Here is a 15,618-nt window from a genome sequence, read left to right on the forward strand (position 1 = left end):
CCCTTTGACACTTTTTTTTCATTTCTGCAGTTTTTAATTTTTATTGTTAATTTTTTATTGTTATGTTCAGTTAGGCACACTTTGGTTATTTTTGATGGGTGACTTACTAAGTCAGTGTCTGAAGGCTGTCTGGTCTTTGATTTTAAGGAAACAAAATAAACGAGCTTTGTGATATTCCTTTTTTATGAGAGTATTGAGCCCCTATAGGTTTACCATTTTAATTTCAGATATAACTTCACTTGTGAGCTAAGGCTTGTTTCTTTAACAAGTTTGGTTGTTTTCAGTATTCCCTGACTTAAGACTTCATGAAATAAGCTATAACTAAAAGGGGATAAACAACTAAAAATATTTATTTCAGGAAATAAAAAAGTTAACCAAAGTATTTTATTGGTACATTCTTGGACAATATCACAGAATTGAAAGAGAATGGAAAGGGGGAATTTTTCAGCAAGGGTGTTTTCCACTAAATTGGCACATAAGCAGCAAGATTAACGAAAGTACTTATTACAAACAGTAAAAAACATACATGCTTTTTTTTAAAGTCCTTATCACACTGGTCAGTCATAGAGGGGCATGAACAAAACCTCAAGACATGAAAAATCTGTATTCTTTTCTTCAAATAGCTTAATCATTATTAAAATTATTGCAAAATATCCATATACCTTAATTAAAATAACAAAAGAGAACACAAATACGAATATTGAACATAAATTATTAACATGTACTGTAAAATACATTACTGGCATGCATTCCAAAGAGCAAGACCTCTATTCAGTTCAGCCAACACTTTCCTTTCATGGGACCTATCCTCATACCAAAGATAGGTGGGGCATACTTTCTCAGCACAGTTTTTGGTCTTTAAATATCTTTTTTGTCTTAAAAAAAATAACATGATTTGCAGTGGTATTATAATCATAATTATACAGTCATTACATACATGGTTTTAATTTTCTTTCTTTTCTTTCTTTCTTTTTTTTTTTTTTTTGTCTGCCGAGATCTTTTTAACATTTAACTTGTTGCAAAATTTTCCCACATATTCTGCCGTCTGAGAGAATAGGGCTCTATGGAAACAAGGCATTCGAAAACAAACAGTGAACCGAGGTACAACATCAGATGGCAAAGTGCAAAAGTCCTCACAAACTGTACAGAAAATTTCAAAACTTGCAGTCTGGAAGTACATACGTAGAAAGACAGGTCAGCCCCAAAACGTTCACTGTGGCTCTCGGTGGTTCATCCTAAAGAGCCTGGGTGGGACTTGAGTCTCAACACTCCCTGTGGCAGGGAAGGTCCAAAATTGCAGCCGAGTTGGCAGTGCTGATACCAGTGACTTATTAAGCCAAGATAAAGTAAGAATATTTCATAAAGCAGCTGTGTAGGACACTTGGATCCTCTAACATTGGTCTCCTGGCTGGGGATGCTCCTCCAGTGACAGGCAGCGGGCAGGACCAAAAGAGTCCTATGCCAGGTTGGGTGACAAAATAACTGAGGGTCTTCCTCCTCCATGGTTCCATGGAATGAAACAGGTTAGATAACCAGGTTATTATAACTGACATACTTCTTTTTTGCAGCAGGGCCTGGAAAAAAATGTAAGAGTTAGTTGTAGCAATGATCTTATTTGCAAAGGTAGAAACAGACTTAGATCTGGGATGACTTGGGTGCAATGTCAAGATGGAACCATGCCCCACTGAGGAACACACATCACTCTGGATTTCCTTGATTCTTTTTAAGGTTTTGTCTACTAACTTCTACAGTGCCCAGCTATTCTCAAGCCATCTGTGCTCTCTATTCTGTGATGTCTCCAACCTCCCTCTTTAAGGTTTATAATGGTTAGTAAATTAATTAGTGGACGTTGTGCTTTCTAATCAGCTGACCCTAAGCTGAAAGCGCCCACCCACGTTGCAGTGTATTTTGTTGTGTGATCTTCTCCAAAACCTTCTCATAATAAATGGCCATTGCTTGGGACAGGTCTGTCCTGGGTCATGGTGACTGATTTTAGTTTAGGTCAACCAGTGCCTTCTTCAGTTACGATTCACACCGTCAAATTACTGGTGACCAACTTGCCCAGAGTTATCGTCAGTAAGTTATAAATAAGTTATAAATGGTAATTTATGGAACGACTTCCATCAAAGTTTGAGGCTCACTTAAATCTTACCATGCATACCTTTTTTGTTTGTTTTCTTTAAATAATCAATTACTTTTCTATTTGGTACAGTAATTCTAGAACTCAGCTCTACTCATTCATTCACTCATTCATTCATTCATTCATTCATTCAGCAGATTCGCATCAGTTGCCTGCCATATGCCAGACATGGGGCTAGGCAACTGACGAGCAGTTGATGAGCAAGACAGACCCTTTCCTGTTCTCATGCTGGAAATGACAACAAGATCCTGAAGTTTTACACTCTAGCTCTCAATACCAACTAATACAACTACTGTGATGTGACATGTTCTTTATTCACTAAATCTTAGTAGTTTTGCATCAGCTTCTGTTGGACACAAAGTAACTGTTAAGTGGCATTTACTGATGACTTATTTTATTTACTGTTTTTTATTCTAAGTAGTATTGTTCATTTATTATAAACAAGTAACAAGAATTCTTCCACCCCTCTTAAGTAGGGATTCATATGGGAATTCAGGAGACTGGAGAAGCCACAGTAACATACTAAGAGTTTGTAGCTGAACTTTGATTAGGAAACGCAGTTAGTTTATTACACATACGTAGATACATGTGTACACCATCCATAAAAACAGATTTTATTTCCTGGATTAAAAATTCAGACTCTCCACCTGGTAAATTCAGATTAGAAGATTCTGACTCATTTCCTCTATTAAATCACACTGCATTTATTAACTAGAACTAGGTTAAAGAAACACAGAGGTCCTCTGGAAAATCTCCCATCCAAGTACTAACCAGGCCCGACCCTGCTTAGCTTCCGAGATCAGACGAGATCGGGCGCGTTCAGGGTGGTATGGCCGTAGACTCCTCTGGAAAATCTAGTCATGAGCAGGGTCATGCTGCGTTGTCCTTGATAAATACATGGTGTCACTAATGCCCCACTGTTAACAGAGCCTTCACTGTCTTCACTGATATGCTTGGTTTGAGTATAAGGAGAAAAACTTTCTAAAAATGTTTTCTTTACTCTGAAGTCTATTTATAGTGTCATAGCTAAAAAATCCAGTAGATAGTTGTTAGAAATAATCACAGCCTGTCTTGTCAAATGGTAATATAATAATTATTCTCAGCAAAAAGGGGGGGATCAAAAAAAAAAAACCCAGAGGTTTAATGACCTAAATATCTGAGTTTACCACTATCATGTAATTATTGTGTGACTATTATCCATATAAGCATAACTGTCTAGTGACAAAAGCAAAACATATTTGAAATTCTTTAAACAGGTTACTCGAAAACACCAATTTCTCCAGAAAAGTCTTCACAAAAGAATAAGGAAGTTAGAAAATATTGTCCTTAAATTGTAAAGCTGAGCATTGTTTTGCACTAAACCATCATGAAGATGAACTTATGTTGTAAAAAATTCAAAATGATGATAATAGTAATGGAAATTCACTGATGCTTGGCATGGATTATCTTCTTGTGTATGTAAGCCTTGAGGTGAATGCTGTTATAATCCCTGCCTTACCCAGGACGGGTTTGAGTCGCAGAGGGACCAGCGTTCCAAAATGGGACTAATGTTTGAATCTACAGGTTGCTCTCCGGACCACAGTAGGAAGACCACGCTGCAGCTGGACTCACCTGACCCAGGTTCTGATTTAGCTCTGTCCACTTACGTGAAGTGTGACTTGACCAGTCCAGTGACATTGAACTTCTCTGAGCCTTTATAGAAATGGTTAGAATAATTGTTACCTTGTTGTCTGTTAATGGGATAAATGTATGAAATATTTCAGTTTCTCATTTGGCAACATAATGGGTAAAGGTATTTCTAAATTACAAAACTCTATACAAATGATTAGCTTCAATTCATGCCATCTTGGCAGAATAGCTGGGGAACTTTTCAGCAAAATGCTAATGGAGTTGTGTAGGTCCTGGAATGGTGATTTATGTGCTTTTCAGAGAAATACCCAATGTATTATAATGTTTATTTTTAAAATGTTCTGGCCTAATGAGTAAATAAGATAAGTACCAGTGGTGTCTGATAATTCCATTTATTTGAATACCAATGCAGTTTATGGCCTAGAAAAGAAAATTGCTTAGCTCAAAATAGTTGTACAGTGAAACACTTTCTAAGGAAAGGTACTTTTAGTATTTTTAAATAGTTAGAATTTTTTCTCTTGTAAAGTTACAAGATTTTCTTGTAAAGTTACAAGGAACATTAAGAATATACAGCAGGGTCCCTCTAGAATTTTTAAATAAGAGTTGATGTTCATGATGAGGCAGTATTATGGGTTCTAGCTTTTGGAATGAATACTTCTTCTCCTTTAAAACGTAAGACATTCCATCTTACTCTTGGTGTTTTGTCAAAATCAAAGTGGGCTTGACATTAACTTGAACTACTTGAACTACATTAACTTGAACTACTACAGGTGAACTACTTGTTTTCTCTTTAATTTCTCATGAGTCTTTTTGTTTCACAGAGGTTTCATTTCTCACTGTGTTCCATGGAACACTTAAAACCCAGACTATAGAAGTAAAGAAAAAAATAATAATAAATGGAGAAGAAAAAGAGTATTATGGATATTATAAGAAATACTAAATTATGGGAAACATAAGTAAATAAATATATAATTTTGAATAAGTAAGATTAAATAAGCCTCTGTTCTCTACCCATATTTTATTTCTTTATTTTTTACATAATAAGGAACTTGTGTAGTTCACTGACAATATTCCATATATTTCTGTGAGATCTTGTTAAAAATTTAAATGCATATTATATATATATATATATATATATAATTAGTGTATGTATGAAGTGATTCAAATAGCCACAGAAAGTGTAGACAATAGTTTATCACAGCCTTGAAAATAATACATTGATATATTTACATCTTTATTTCAAGTGCCCCTCCATCCACCCACAGAAAAAGCACAGTCTAGCCTTCCCTACTTCCCCACCCTCACTGCAAGTGCTTCCTTCCTTCTCCCATCCCAGCCTGTTACCCTGATGTGGGCATCTTTTCCAGCAAGGGTCATGCTGCTACAGCGTGTGTAGCTGCCCATAAAATACAGGGAGTTTTGCTTTGTGTTTTTTCAATTGTACAAAAATGGTATCACTGTGCATATCCATTTACAACCTGTTTTTCATATAATATTGTGGTTTTAATACTTATTTATGTTGATTTGGTAATCATAATTACTATATAGTTTCCTGTATAAGCATAACAAAAGTTTCTAGTTCTTTTTTAAAATTGATGGGCCCTACTTACTTTATAATTGTTTTCAATCGCAAACAATGCTGGAATAAATGCAATTTGAAAATTAATATCATTTATAAAGGTAAATGATAAAAAACTATAGAAGAAATTATTTGCAGTATAATTAAGTGACAAAGGATTGTTAAACAAAATTTTTTAATGTATACAAACTAAGAAATAAGAGATCTAATTTTTTAAAAAAATGAATCAAATGATCTTAAAAAGTAATTTGTAGATTAAGAAAACACTCAAAAAATGCTCAGCTTCAACAATTGGAAAATGCAAATTAAAATAATAAAGGGTCGGCATTTCATGCCTAGCCGCTGCAAAATAAAAAATGTATTGGCACTGATACGTGTACTAGTGAGGGTATGAAGTGTGGATTCTTAGACCACTCTGCTGAGAGTGGAAGTTGGTATAATTGCCATGTAAGAATCATTTGGAAAGACCTAGAAAAGCGGAGGATACACATAGCATTCATTGACTGGGCAATTTTGTTTCTACATAAATACCTGACACACATTTTCTCGTGTGCACATGGACATGTGTGGGACTTCTCAGGACTATTAACATAATGTTGTGCTTTATGATTCTCTAAGAGGGAATTCTCCTATAGTGGCTGGGCATAAAGTGCAAATGAGCAAAGTGGGTCAATGTGAGATACTAAGGAACAGCATGAACCCTGATCCATTGAAAAACACTTGCCCCATGTGACAACATAATCATCTGTAGGAGGCTTACCTTAATTTAGTCAGATATTTTGTTTTTTAAAGAGGTTGTTAAGTCAAGTTTCATTTTTTACTCACTTTAAATCTCTTTCAGAATTTATTTTTCATTTATTGAGCACATATTAGGTATTGAGCTCTCTTCTAGGAATTATAAATGCCTATTTTTTTATACCAGGTTCAAAATCATATTAAAACCTTGAGCAAGTCAAAGGAAAGAGGCCAGGTGGTTATTTCTTAAATGTTAGTCCTGCTTATTACTTCCATCCTTTGAAAGCTTATCAAACTTGGAAACACTGGTTTATTGCCTGATAAAACTTGGCTCAAACGGACTTTTCTATTAACTTATTCTAAGTGGTATCTGTGCCTCCCCTGTCCCCTGCCATTGCTTTCCTGTCAACATAATTTGCAGTTGTTGCTTGTTAAAAATACTTTTTTTGTTTTTACATTTTATTTATTTGTCTCAGAGAGAGAGAGAGAGAGAGAGAATGAGCAGGTGGAGCAACAGGCAGAGGGAGAATCATGTCTTCACTGAGCAGCAGGGAACCCGATGTGGGACTTGACCTCAGGAACCTGGGATCATGACCTGGGCTGAAGGCAGGCAACTGAGCCACCCAGGTGTCCCTAAAAATACCTGAAATGGATGAAATTTTTCATATATAGTTTACAGTTACTAAAACAAAAGGAAATATTTTAAGCTTTATTTCTGTGGTCACTAGCTTGTTTCCTGCTTGTTTGTTTCATTAATAAATGTCCTTAGCCCATTACTTAAGGGCAAGTAAGTATATGCTACCTTCAATTGCTAATTTCCACTCAGAATTTCAAAAGAGCTAGTAAAATTCCTATACTATGGTTTTACCTACACTTTTTTTTTAATGGATTGTCATCTAAAAGTAGCACATTACTCAGCCAAAAAGTTGGAATACCCAAGAATGGAGAATATGATTACCAAAAAATGAGGCATTCACAATTGTGCAAGTTGAACACTGATCTAAGAAAATCTAAGACTTTTCTACAACTTCTCTGTCTCACCTCTAGCTCTACTGCAGCAACTTATCAGGAGGATGTTGGAATATTTGTCTTTATGTTAGTTAGCTGGACTTATTGACACAAAGAACTTGGCAGGGGTGAAAATACAACCAGCTAAATATGTCAGGATTCCACATCACCAGTAATTTTAATCTAGTCACCAAAGATCCAGAATCTGAATTTCTGTCTATATATCCAACCATCCATCTAATAAAATATTATTTAGCACCTGGTAAATACCAGTCACTTTAATACATGCTAATCTTGCAAAATAGGCTTGGAAGCTTGCAAGCTGTTTGTTCGATTCTCTTTCATTGTAAATTTGGATTCTTTGACATTTAGAGAATACTGCCATGTGCCATCATCAAGGGCTTGGTATTTCCTTTGTTGTTTTTCCTCTGTAACGTGATCAGCTTAAGGCAGGAGATCATAGGTTAGAATCCCACTGGGAGGGGCCCCCAAAGCAAACTGGTACCTTCCCCAACATTAAATGAGAGAGGCCGTTCAATGGATAACTGGACCAGTCTACCATATTAGCAGACAATATTAATCCAGTTCAAGAAAACAGAGAAGCAACATTCTAGAAATCCTTAGAGAAAGTGTGCAAAGTGCTTGCTCCATTTTCATTAGAAACAAAGATATGAGTCAGGTATAGTCCCTTTTGTTAAGGAATTTGTTTTATAGTTGGGGAAATGATTATAGGGCCTGGGATAAGTGTTTAAAGATATTTAATGAGGGCTAACTAACCCTGTCTTGAATGCGGGTGTTTTGTACTAAGTCTGGGAAGGCTTCTCTGTGAAATGGGCACTTCATCTGGGAGAGCCCATGGGAAAATGTAAGAAGGATGCTGGTGGTTTAAAAGCATACCATGTTCATATCAACGTACAAGGAGAGAGGTGTCAGTTCTGGAATTGAAGGTTGATAGGAGGGTCCAGATAATTATTTCAGTAAATATGCATGCTGCCATACCAAATTCAAGACACTGAATGGGCGCCTGGGTGGCTCAGTGGGTTAAGCCGCTGCCTTCGGCTCAGGTCATGATCTCAGGGTCCTGGGATCGAGGCCCGCATCGGGCTCTCTGCTCAGCAGGGAGCCTGCTTCCTCCTCTCTCTCTCTGCCTGCCTCTCTGCCTGCTTGTGATCTCTCTCTGTCAAATAAATAAAAATCTTTAAAAAAAAAAAAAGACACTGAAGATAGTGATGAACAAGGCACACTCCCTATGATTATTTAGATTCCTAATGGAGTCTCTTGATAAAGGCCTTGAATGCCAAGGTAGGGTAAGTGGTGACTGAGAGGCTGTGGGGAAGCCATCGGTGGTTCTGAAGCTGAATCTTCAACTTGAAGTACCTCCCTACAATGTTTTCTAGCTTTCTCCTAAACTTGTTAGCTCCTACTCCTTGTTCTCTTTGTACAGTTTCTCAAAGTCACTTGATTCAGGGAGCCTTTCCCAACCGCCTCCAAACTAGTTAAGTGTCCCTGCTCTACTGTCTCCTGGCTTTTCTATTTTTCCTTTGCCATGCTTAGCACAGCGAGGGTGTGTCACTTACTGCTCATCGCTCCTGTGTGTCTCAGACCTTAGCCAGTGCAGGTGTAAGAATGGAACAAACCCTTGTTTTCCCTGGTGCTAGGTAGTGTGTGATACCAAATAAGTCTTGGTACTGAAGAATCATTGCAGAGAGGCTTCTGCTCTCTGAAGTCATTGTCAGATCTAGGAGCCTTTTAGGAGAGGAGAGTTCTGATGGCCTCACCTCACCTCCCACTCCTACCACAGAACACGTGGGAACTTTGTTGACTTTGTCAAGCTTCCCCCTCTCACCCGCCCCCACTCAATGCCCCACTCATTGCTATCCTGTACAAAGCTATTGCTCCTTAGATTTCATTTGTAACTTCTAAATCATGGTAGTCTGTCTTCCCCTTTTAGCAGCCACAGAGGCCCAAAACAGCCTAGCTAAAATTGAGAAATCAATTTTCAATTCTGCCATGAAAACGGTCAATGAACATTCTAGTGTTTCTTTAAGAAATCTAATTTGTTTTTTAAGATTTAAAGCATCAAGCAGAGGTTTACGTGGTTCTTGGAAGATGTTTTGGAAGCAAATAGACTAGGTCTCTGTTAGAAAACATCTTTAAGCTTGGCCAAGTTAAAATCTGGGTAGCTTGATTGAGGTTGTATATGTTTTGCCCTAGAAACAAAAAGGATGCACTCAATTACTGCATCATATATTCCTCCTTTTTCTGGTTATACACTTTTCCTGGGCATTGAAAAAGCTTTTGAGTATTTTGCAATTTCAGTCTGTTACAGATATGAGCATTCTGGAGCATATTATGGATGCAGTGGTGCCTCCAAGACTGAAGCTGTGCATGAAAGCCTGTCTTAAGGATAATGTTACAAATAAGGCAGTAGTGACAAAATAGTAGCAGAGGAGTACTTAGTGTTTCTGGATGAAAAGCTCTAGCTAAAATCCAGGTCTTGCTATTTTTGGGGTAGGACATTCACAGTCCATTCATTCATTTCTATTTTCTTTATTCTCCATTACTAAGAGCTTATGGTGTGCCAATGGTAGTTTAGTTTAAAACTAGTGGCTCAGAGATAGGGGATAATACTCTCTATCTTTGAACGACTCCTGCTTCAGTGCAATTCAGCTCATATTTATTGACCACCTACTATGTGACAAACATATGGCAGGGAAATTTAGCCACGTTACAGAGCTGCACAAACTCTGATGGTATGGTGCTTACACCCAATGCAGCCAATTCTTGTTACTTGCTGTTATATTCTATAAAGTTGCCATAAACATTGAATTATGGAATAGTGAACCATTGCTCCTAGGAGAAATACAAGGTTAGGTTCCTCTGAGACTCTGACCACAAAATTTTATCAACCAATCAAGACATAACATTGACTTATGTTTGCATCTGTTTGAAGATGCGTTATTTAATATATATTATTGGTCAGTATCATTGAACTCATGGCCAAGAGAATTATAATTCATTCCTGAACAAAGTTAAATAATACATGCATCCTGAACTAAAAAATACTAGATAGCACTTTAGTTTGGGGGCTATTTTAAACCACAAAATCACTGACAAAAACAGAACAATGCAAAACTTAGGCATTAAGCAAACTACAAATTCACCCTTAGAGCTAAAACAAAGCAGAGCATCACCTTGTCCAGCCTTAGCTGAGGCTGTGTGCATTGAATGACTCAAATATTTCCCTGCTCTGAATATGTCTGCAAATGACTTTAAAAGCACAAGTAATCACTTTGGAATTACACACCAATTTCATCAAGTAAGGGAGTTTGGAAATAGAGAACCTGTGAATAATGAGGTTCATCTCTATGCTGATGTCAGGCAATCACAAACACTGTGAAAAAAATGTTGACTAAGGGGTTAGAGGTTAGGCTGAGGTTGCTGTCCTAGGAAGGTGAGAAGATGTCCTTGGAGAAGATGACATTTGATCAGTGACTTGAAGGAGATGAGGGAAAAACTACGAAAATTCTTGGATCATAGAGTCAATAGCAGCTGCAAAGACCTGAGGTTGGCATCTGAAAAGCCAGAACGGCTGGAATAAAGAGAGTGAGCAGAAATGGTGGTCTGCATGAAGAATTCCAGCTTGGCAGAAGGTGCCATCATAAACTCGAAGAAGGTCTCAAAGTGCAAGGAGTATCCTGAGCAGTTAATTGTGGACATTTCTCTGCCAGGGAACCCAGAAGTCAAGGGTACAGGTATTGAAGAACATTCCATGTGGAGGACCTGCCACTGGCAAAGGCATGTTTTGTGAAAAGGCTGAGTGTTTGGAGATAATGGCAAAATATGTGGAGCATTTAAAGAGGACAGGGTTCATGGAGAGAAGAAAGAATGCTGGAGAAGATGACTAGGGAAGTTAATCTCTAATTGGCAAGGGCATTTTATGTTACATGTAGTGTTTTGGTTATGAAGATGAACTGTGAGAAGTTCAATATTTGAAAGAAGTAGAGAATGTTCCGATAGTTACCTGAAGGATAAGTTGGGGAGAAGAAGTGGATAGTAAGTGCATGCAGGGAGAACAGCTAGGAGTTGATGGAGTGATTAGGATTGTGTTTGTGATAAGTGGAATTCCAAAACAATATTACAGTGGGGGTTCTAGATGAGGAAGCATCTCATAGCTCCAGCAGTGCCCTTGCTAACATCTTGTTCTCTTAGGCATGAAAACATGGGAAAGAGCCTTGAAGGCCATTGTCATGGGGAAGTGCCTTGAGGCCAGAGCTAGGTTGTTTATTTGACTGATGGATTGATTAATTGATATTTAATTTAAGCGGGGGTGTATGTGACATTGCAGACAAGTGTTGTTAAGTTCAGTTAGGTTGACTTTGGGGCACAAAGAGAAGAAACCAGAGAAAACCTGGCCACGGCAGAGGAAAGAGATGAAGACTTAACATTTCCTTCCTTTTTTGGAGTCCAACTCATTTTAAGCTGATAGGCAAAAGACAGAGCCTGAGAACTGAGTCTCTGTTCAGGAGGAAGGATGCAGTATTTCAGAGAGGCTGTATGTTTTGGCATACTGGCTTTGGAAGATGGAAGGATTGGAATCTGCTACAGATAACAGAAATCAGCTAAAACTTTAGTTTAAAACAAATATAAAGCAAATGTCTACTAAATGTTTAACACTGGCTGCTGGGGTTACATAGGGAATAAGACATATCCCTGTCCTCAAAGAGGTCTCAGTCTAATAGACAGATTCCCCTGTGGCTAAATTAGGCAAGGACTGTAAAGCTTGAGTATGTAACAGTGAAGTGGCACACATAGGCTTCCATGATGTATAAAACTCATCAGCTCATATTCAGACCTGAGCCTATTATGTCAGTTTCAACATTAGAACTTTGTAATGATGGACTGTTCCTTCCTTATTATTAATTTGGCATATTAATTTGGCATATTAATTTTCTCATTTATTTAACAGTAATAAATTTTTATGAGCAAAGACATTCACATTAAACAACAGTAAATTTCAAGATTTTTTTGTTTTTTCAAGGGAAATAACAAACTTTTAAAAAAGTAAAATAGTAAATCGTATGAATTAATACTAGGAAAATGAGCATTTAAACAAAAAATATTAAGAATATTGATAGAAAATAATAAGGACCAAGCTATATGCACAAAGATGTTCAGGAAGAGGTAAAATAATATTTGCGGTTTTGAAGAATCTAAATCTCAAACTAGACAGGCGTTGAATAAATTCCAAAGCATTCTTTAATGGGACATTTAAATCTATCAAAGGTAGTGATGATATATTTTTTTTTTATTTTTTCAGAGTTATGATGGATAAACTTGGGAAAGTTTATGCCATAGCATTAATAATGTTTAGCACAAAGAATAGGTTACAGAATTGTGAGAGCTCTGTAATTAAAACAGTATACTGGGAATTCTGAAAGAAATGGATCAAATTATTAAAAGTTAAAAGAAAGCTGGTATGTCGGTATCATAATGGACAAAAATAAGACGTGGGACTGTTTCAGATTAGAGGAGTCTAGAGAGACAAAAACACTAAATGCAGTGCCTGATCCTTGACTGGACCATGAATTAAAAATAAACAAAACCCCCAAAATATTAGCTGTATTGGGGAAAATGGGAACATTTGAATTTTGACTTTATAGTAAGTAATAATAACACTGCTTACAAGAGGGAGCAGACAAGAGACTTCGTATTCAGATAAAAGATGGAGGGAACAGATGCCTGACCACACCATGCATGAGTAACGATAGTGGCTTCTATTGGAGGGGCTAGAAGAGTATACTGGAAATTGATTATGGCCCAGAGTTAATATAGCAAACTGGTTTACCACTCTGGGCTCTAATGACCAATCCAAGCAACATAGTCTGTGCCCAACCATAGCAGGTGTCTCATGGTTCCATACTTTCCAACCTCAGTGTTCTTTCTAGAAATGTTTCTCTTCTCTTCTTTTGTCTCACACATTGCCAATCTGTTACTTTGAATGGGATGGATTGATAATGACCCTTCAGTATGCAGATTAGTTCAAAGAGGTTAAGAGGATTTAACAATCCTGAGATATACCTTTCAAATTCCTGATTTTAAATTGATGGTTTACAGTCTTTGCCAAAACATTTTCTCTTTGCCATACTAATGCTTAATGGAACCGTCCACACTGCCTGTTCCTCTTTGTATTCAAGATCAGACCAATTATGATGTAAATTAAGGCATTTGGACAGGAGTCTGGAATTCTCATCTCTAGAAAACAGCAAGGTCTTGAGGAAATGAGCACTTAGCTGGGTTCAAGTCATTGGGTTTGGAGAAACTAGATGGAGGAAATGGAAGGGTGCCTTCTATCAGGAAAGACTGAGAGACTCTGAAGACTAGAGATCAGAAACTGAATGCTAAATGATGTTAGAGAATTACTGTGACCCTGGTTAGATAGATAATTATATGATGGTAGGTCGGAGAATGTCTGCATTTTATGATGAGCTAAATTTTTTAGAGTAAAGATTTATGGTATCTGTAGTTAAAAATGGTTCAAGGCAAAAAATTACATGGGTACAGATGGAGTAAGTAGGGGAAAATATTAGTTGTTCAGCCTTGGTGGTGGCTTATATTACTTTCCTTCCACTTCTCTGAATGTTTGAGAAGTTTTATGATTAAATAGCTTGAGACCTGTCATCTCCAAAGAAAAATGTATGCTTCACAACTTGTCTGAGAGCTAGCCCTACCTTTGTCTTATACCATTTGCCCCCAGGAAGCAGTGCTCTCAAGACAGTTTTGTATCTCAGAGAAGAGATGAAAACAAATGGCAGTTGTTTTGTGGCTGGGTATAGAACCCTGATGATCTAATTCAAGAGCAATCATCAAAAGAGCCACAAGAGTGAAAAGTAGAGCAGTGGAAAAGATGGACAGATGGACATACAAGGATAGCCACCACTCAGTTTTATGACCTTGGGCAAGTAACTTTATCTCTCTGGATCTGTTCCTATCTGAAAAATGGATGTAACCATAGTGTCAGTGGTGTTAAGAGGATAAAAGGTGTTAATACATGTGAGACACTTAGAACGGGATTTAGTATAATTTTAATATAGTTTGGCTGTGATCTGGCTTTTCTCTGGATGTGTTTGGAGAATGTCACACACATAACACTGACTCAATTGTGTGTGCACTGCCTTTCTCTTAGAGAAGGGGGTCCTTCCACAGCAGAAGGTCAGGCTCCCTGTAAAATGAAACCAAATTAGTTGTTTGGTGTTTGGATGCCCGTAGGGTGCCAACAGCTTTCCTTGAGGAGGTTTAAGGTGTTGTCAGAACACCTAGTGCATTTCTCTGTTCATTGACAAAGGAATCTGCCAAGTCACGGTCAACATGTTTCCACTTCTCTCTAGCTCTATTGCCATCATTAGCCACTGCTTCTTCTTTGCAAAAGTGTATCACTGAGCCCTTGTACTTTGAGAGATTGTGTGAGTCAACGGGAGCCAAAGAGGGAAGCAGGACTTTGGCAGGTTCTATTAAGACAAAAATGACAGTTTTTTTAACTGTATGGACACACTTGTACACATTATCAATGGCTGTTGCTACTCCTACATACAGTCCATGACATCTTTGTGCAATATTAGAACTTATTGATTCCAGGAACTTATTGATTCCAGGAACCTTTCCTGTAGTGCCATTATGTTATTGGCGAAATCAGTTACTAGAGCCTGTAAATGCGCATGTACTTATGTACTGCTTTTATCTGTTTTGATTTAGTAATTGGATATCAACTGAGAAGCACATACCAAAATCATTTAGATGAGCTGAAGTGACTTATCCTCTATTTATTTAGTCCTTAGCTTTGCAGTCAAGGTTTGAGTGGTGTCTGCACTGACAAAGCAAATTGAAGACTGGGCAACTACCAAATCAATTCTGTCCAAAAGACTGAGCCTGAAGCTATCTATGCATGTCTATGATACATGAATGTATAAGTACACTGGGTCCATATGACCCAGGTTGCTTAACAAACACTTAGCAGTGACCACTCAAATTTCCATGTTTTCCAGGGAGCATTTATGTACCCCATACCCGGGACAACCTGTTACATCCCAAGTGCAATCATACAACTTGATTGCAAACAGTGTAGGGTGGATCCTTAACCTCAGCAAACATTGCTGAGATGATGAAACACTATATATTTTTTTAATTCTCAATAGTTCTTCTTTCCCTGAAGTTAAGAAACATATGGATGTACAAATGCTTGTACTTTGACAGTAGTATTAGAACTTAAAATGTTCTAGGAACTCTGCTGTGTATTTGGTATTTACAAACCCTTTTAATACTTTCAGCCAACCCTGCAAGACAGATACCAATATTATCCCTACTTTACAAAAGGACATCTGAGGATTAGACAGATTAACAGATACATCCAATGTCACATCCCTAACTTCTTCCAAGTATGGGTTTTGATAAAGCAAGAAAGGAGTAAGAGAGGTGGATCTAAAGTCAAGGGGGCACAGATTATCTCTTATTCAACAAACAATTTCCAGGT

General features: G+C 37.4%; 1 protein-coding gene across 2 annotated transcripts in view; it reads right to left on the reverse strand.

Annotated features, from left to right (window-relative positions):
* Window positions 1–329: 329 nt before the first annotated feature.
* Window positions 330–15,618, reverse strand: part of GRM7 (glutamate metabotropic receptor 7) — a 902,298-nt gene continuing 887,009 nt past the window's right edge. For both annotated transcript variants that reach the window (XM_044253109.1, XM_044253106.1), the window contains one exon: window positions 330–1,574. In XM_044253109.1, coding sequence (XP_044109044.1) covers window positions 1,525–1,574 — 50 coding nt within the window. In that variant the 3' untranslated portion in view covers window positions 330–1,524. The remainder of the gene's footprint in view (window positions 1,575–15,618) is intronic.

Source organism: Neovison vison, chromosome 6, assembly GCF_020171115.1.
Source record: "Neovison vison isolate M4711 chromosome 6, ASM_NN_V1, whole genome shotgun sequence".
Classification (NCBI taxonomy): domain Eukaryota; kingdom Metazoa; phylum Chordata; class Mammalia; order Carnivora; family Mustelidae; genus Neogale; species Neogale vison.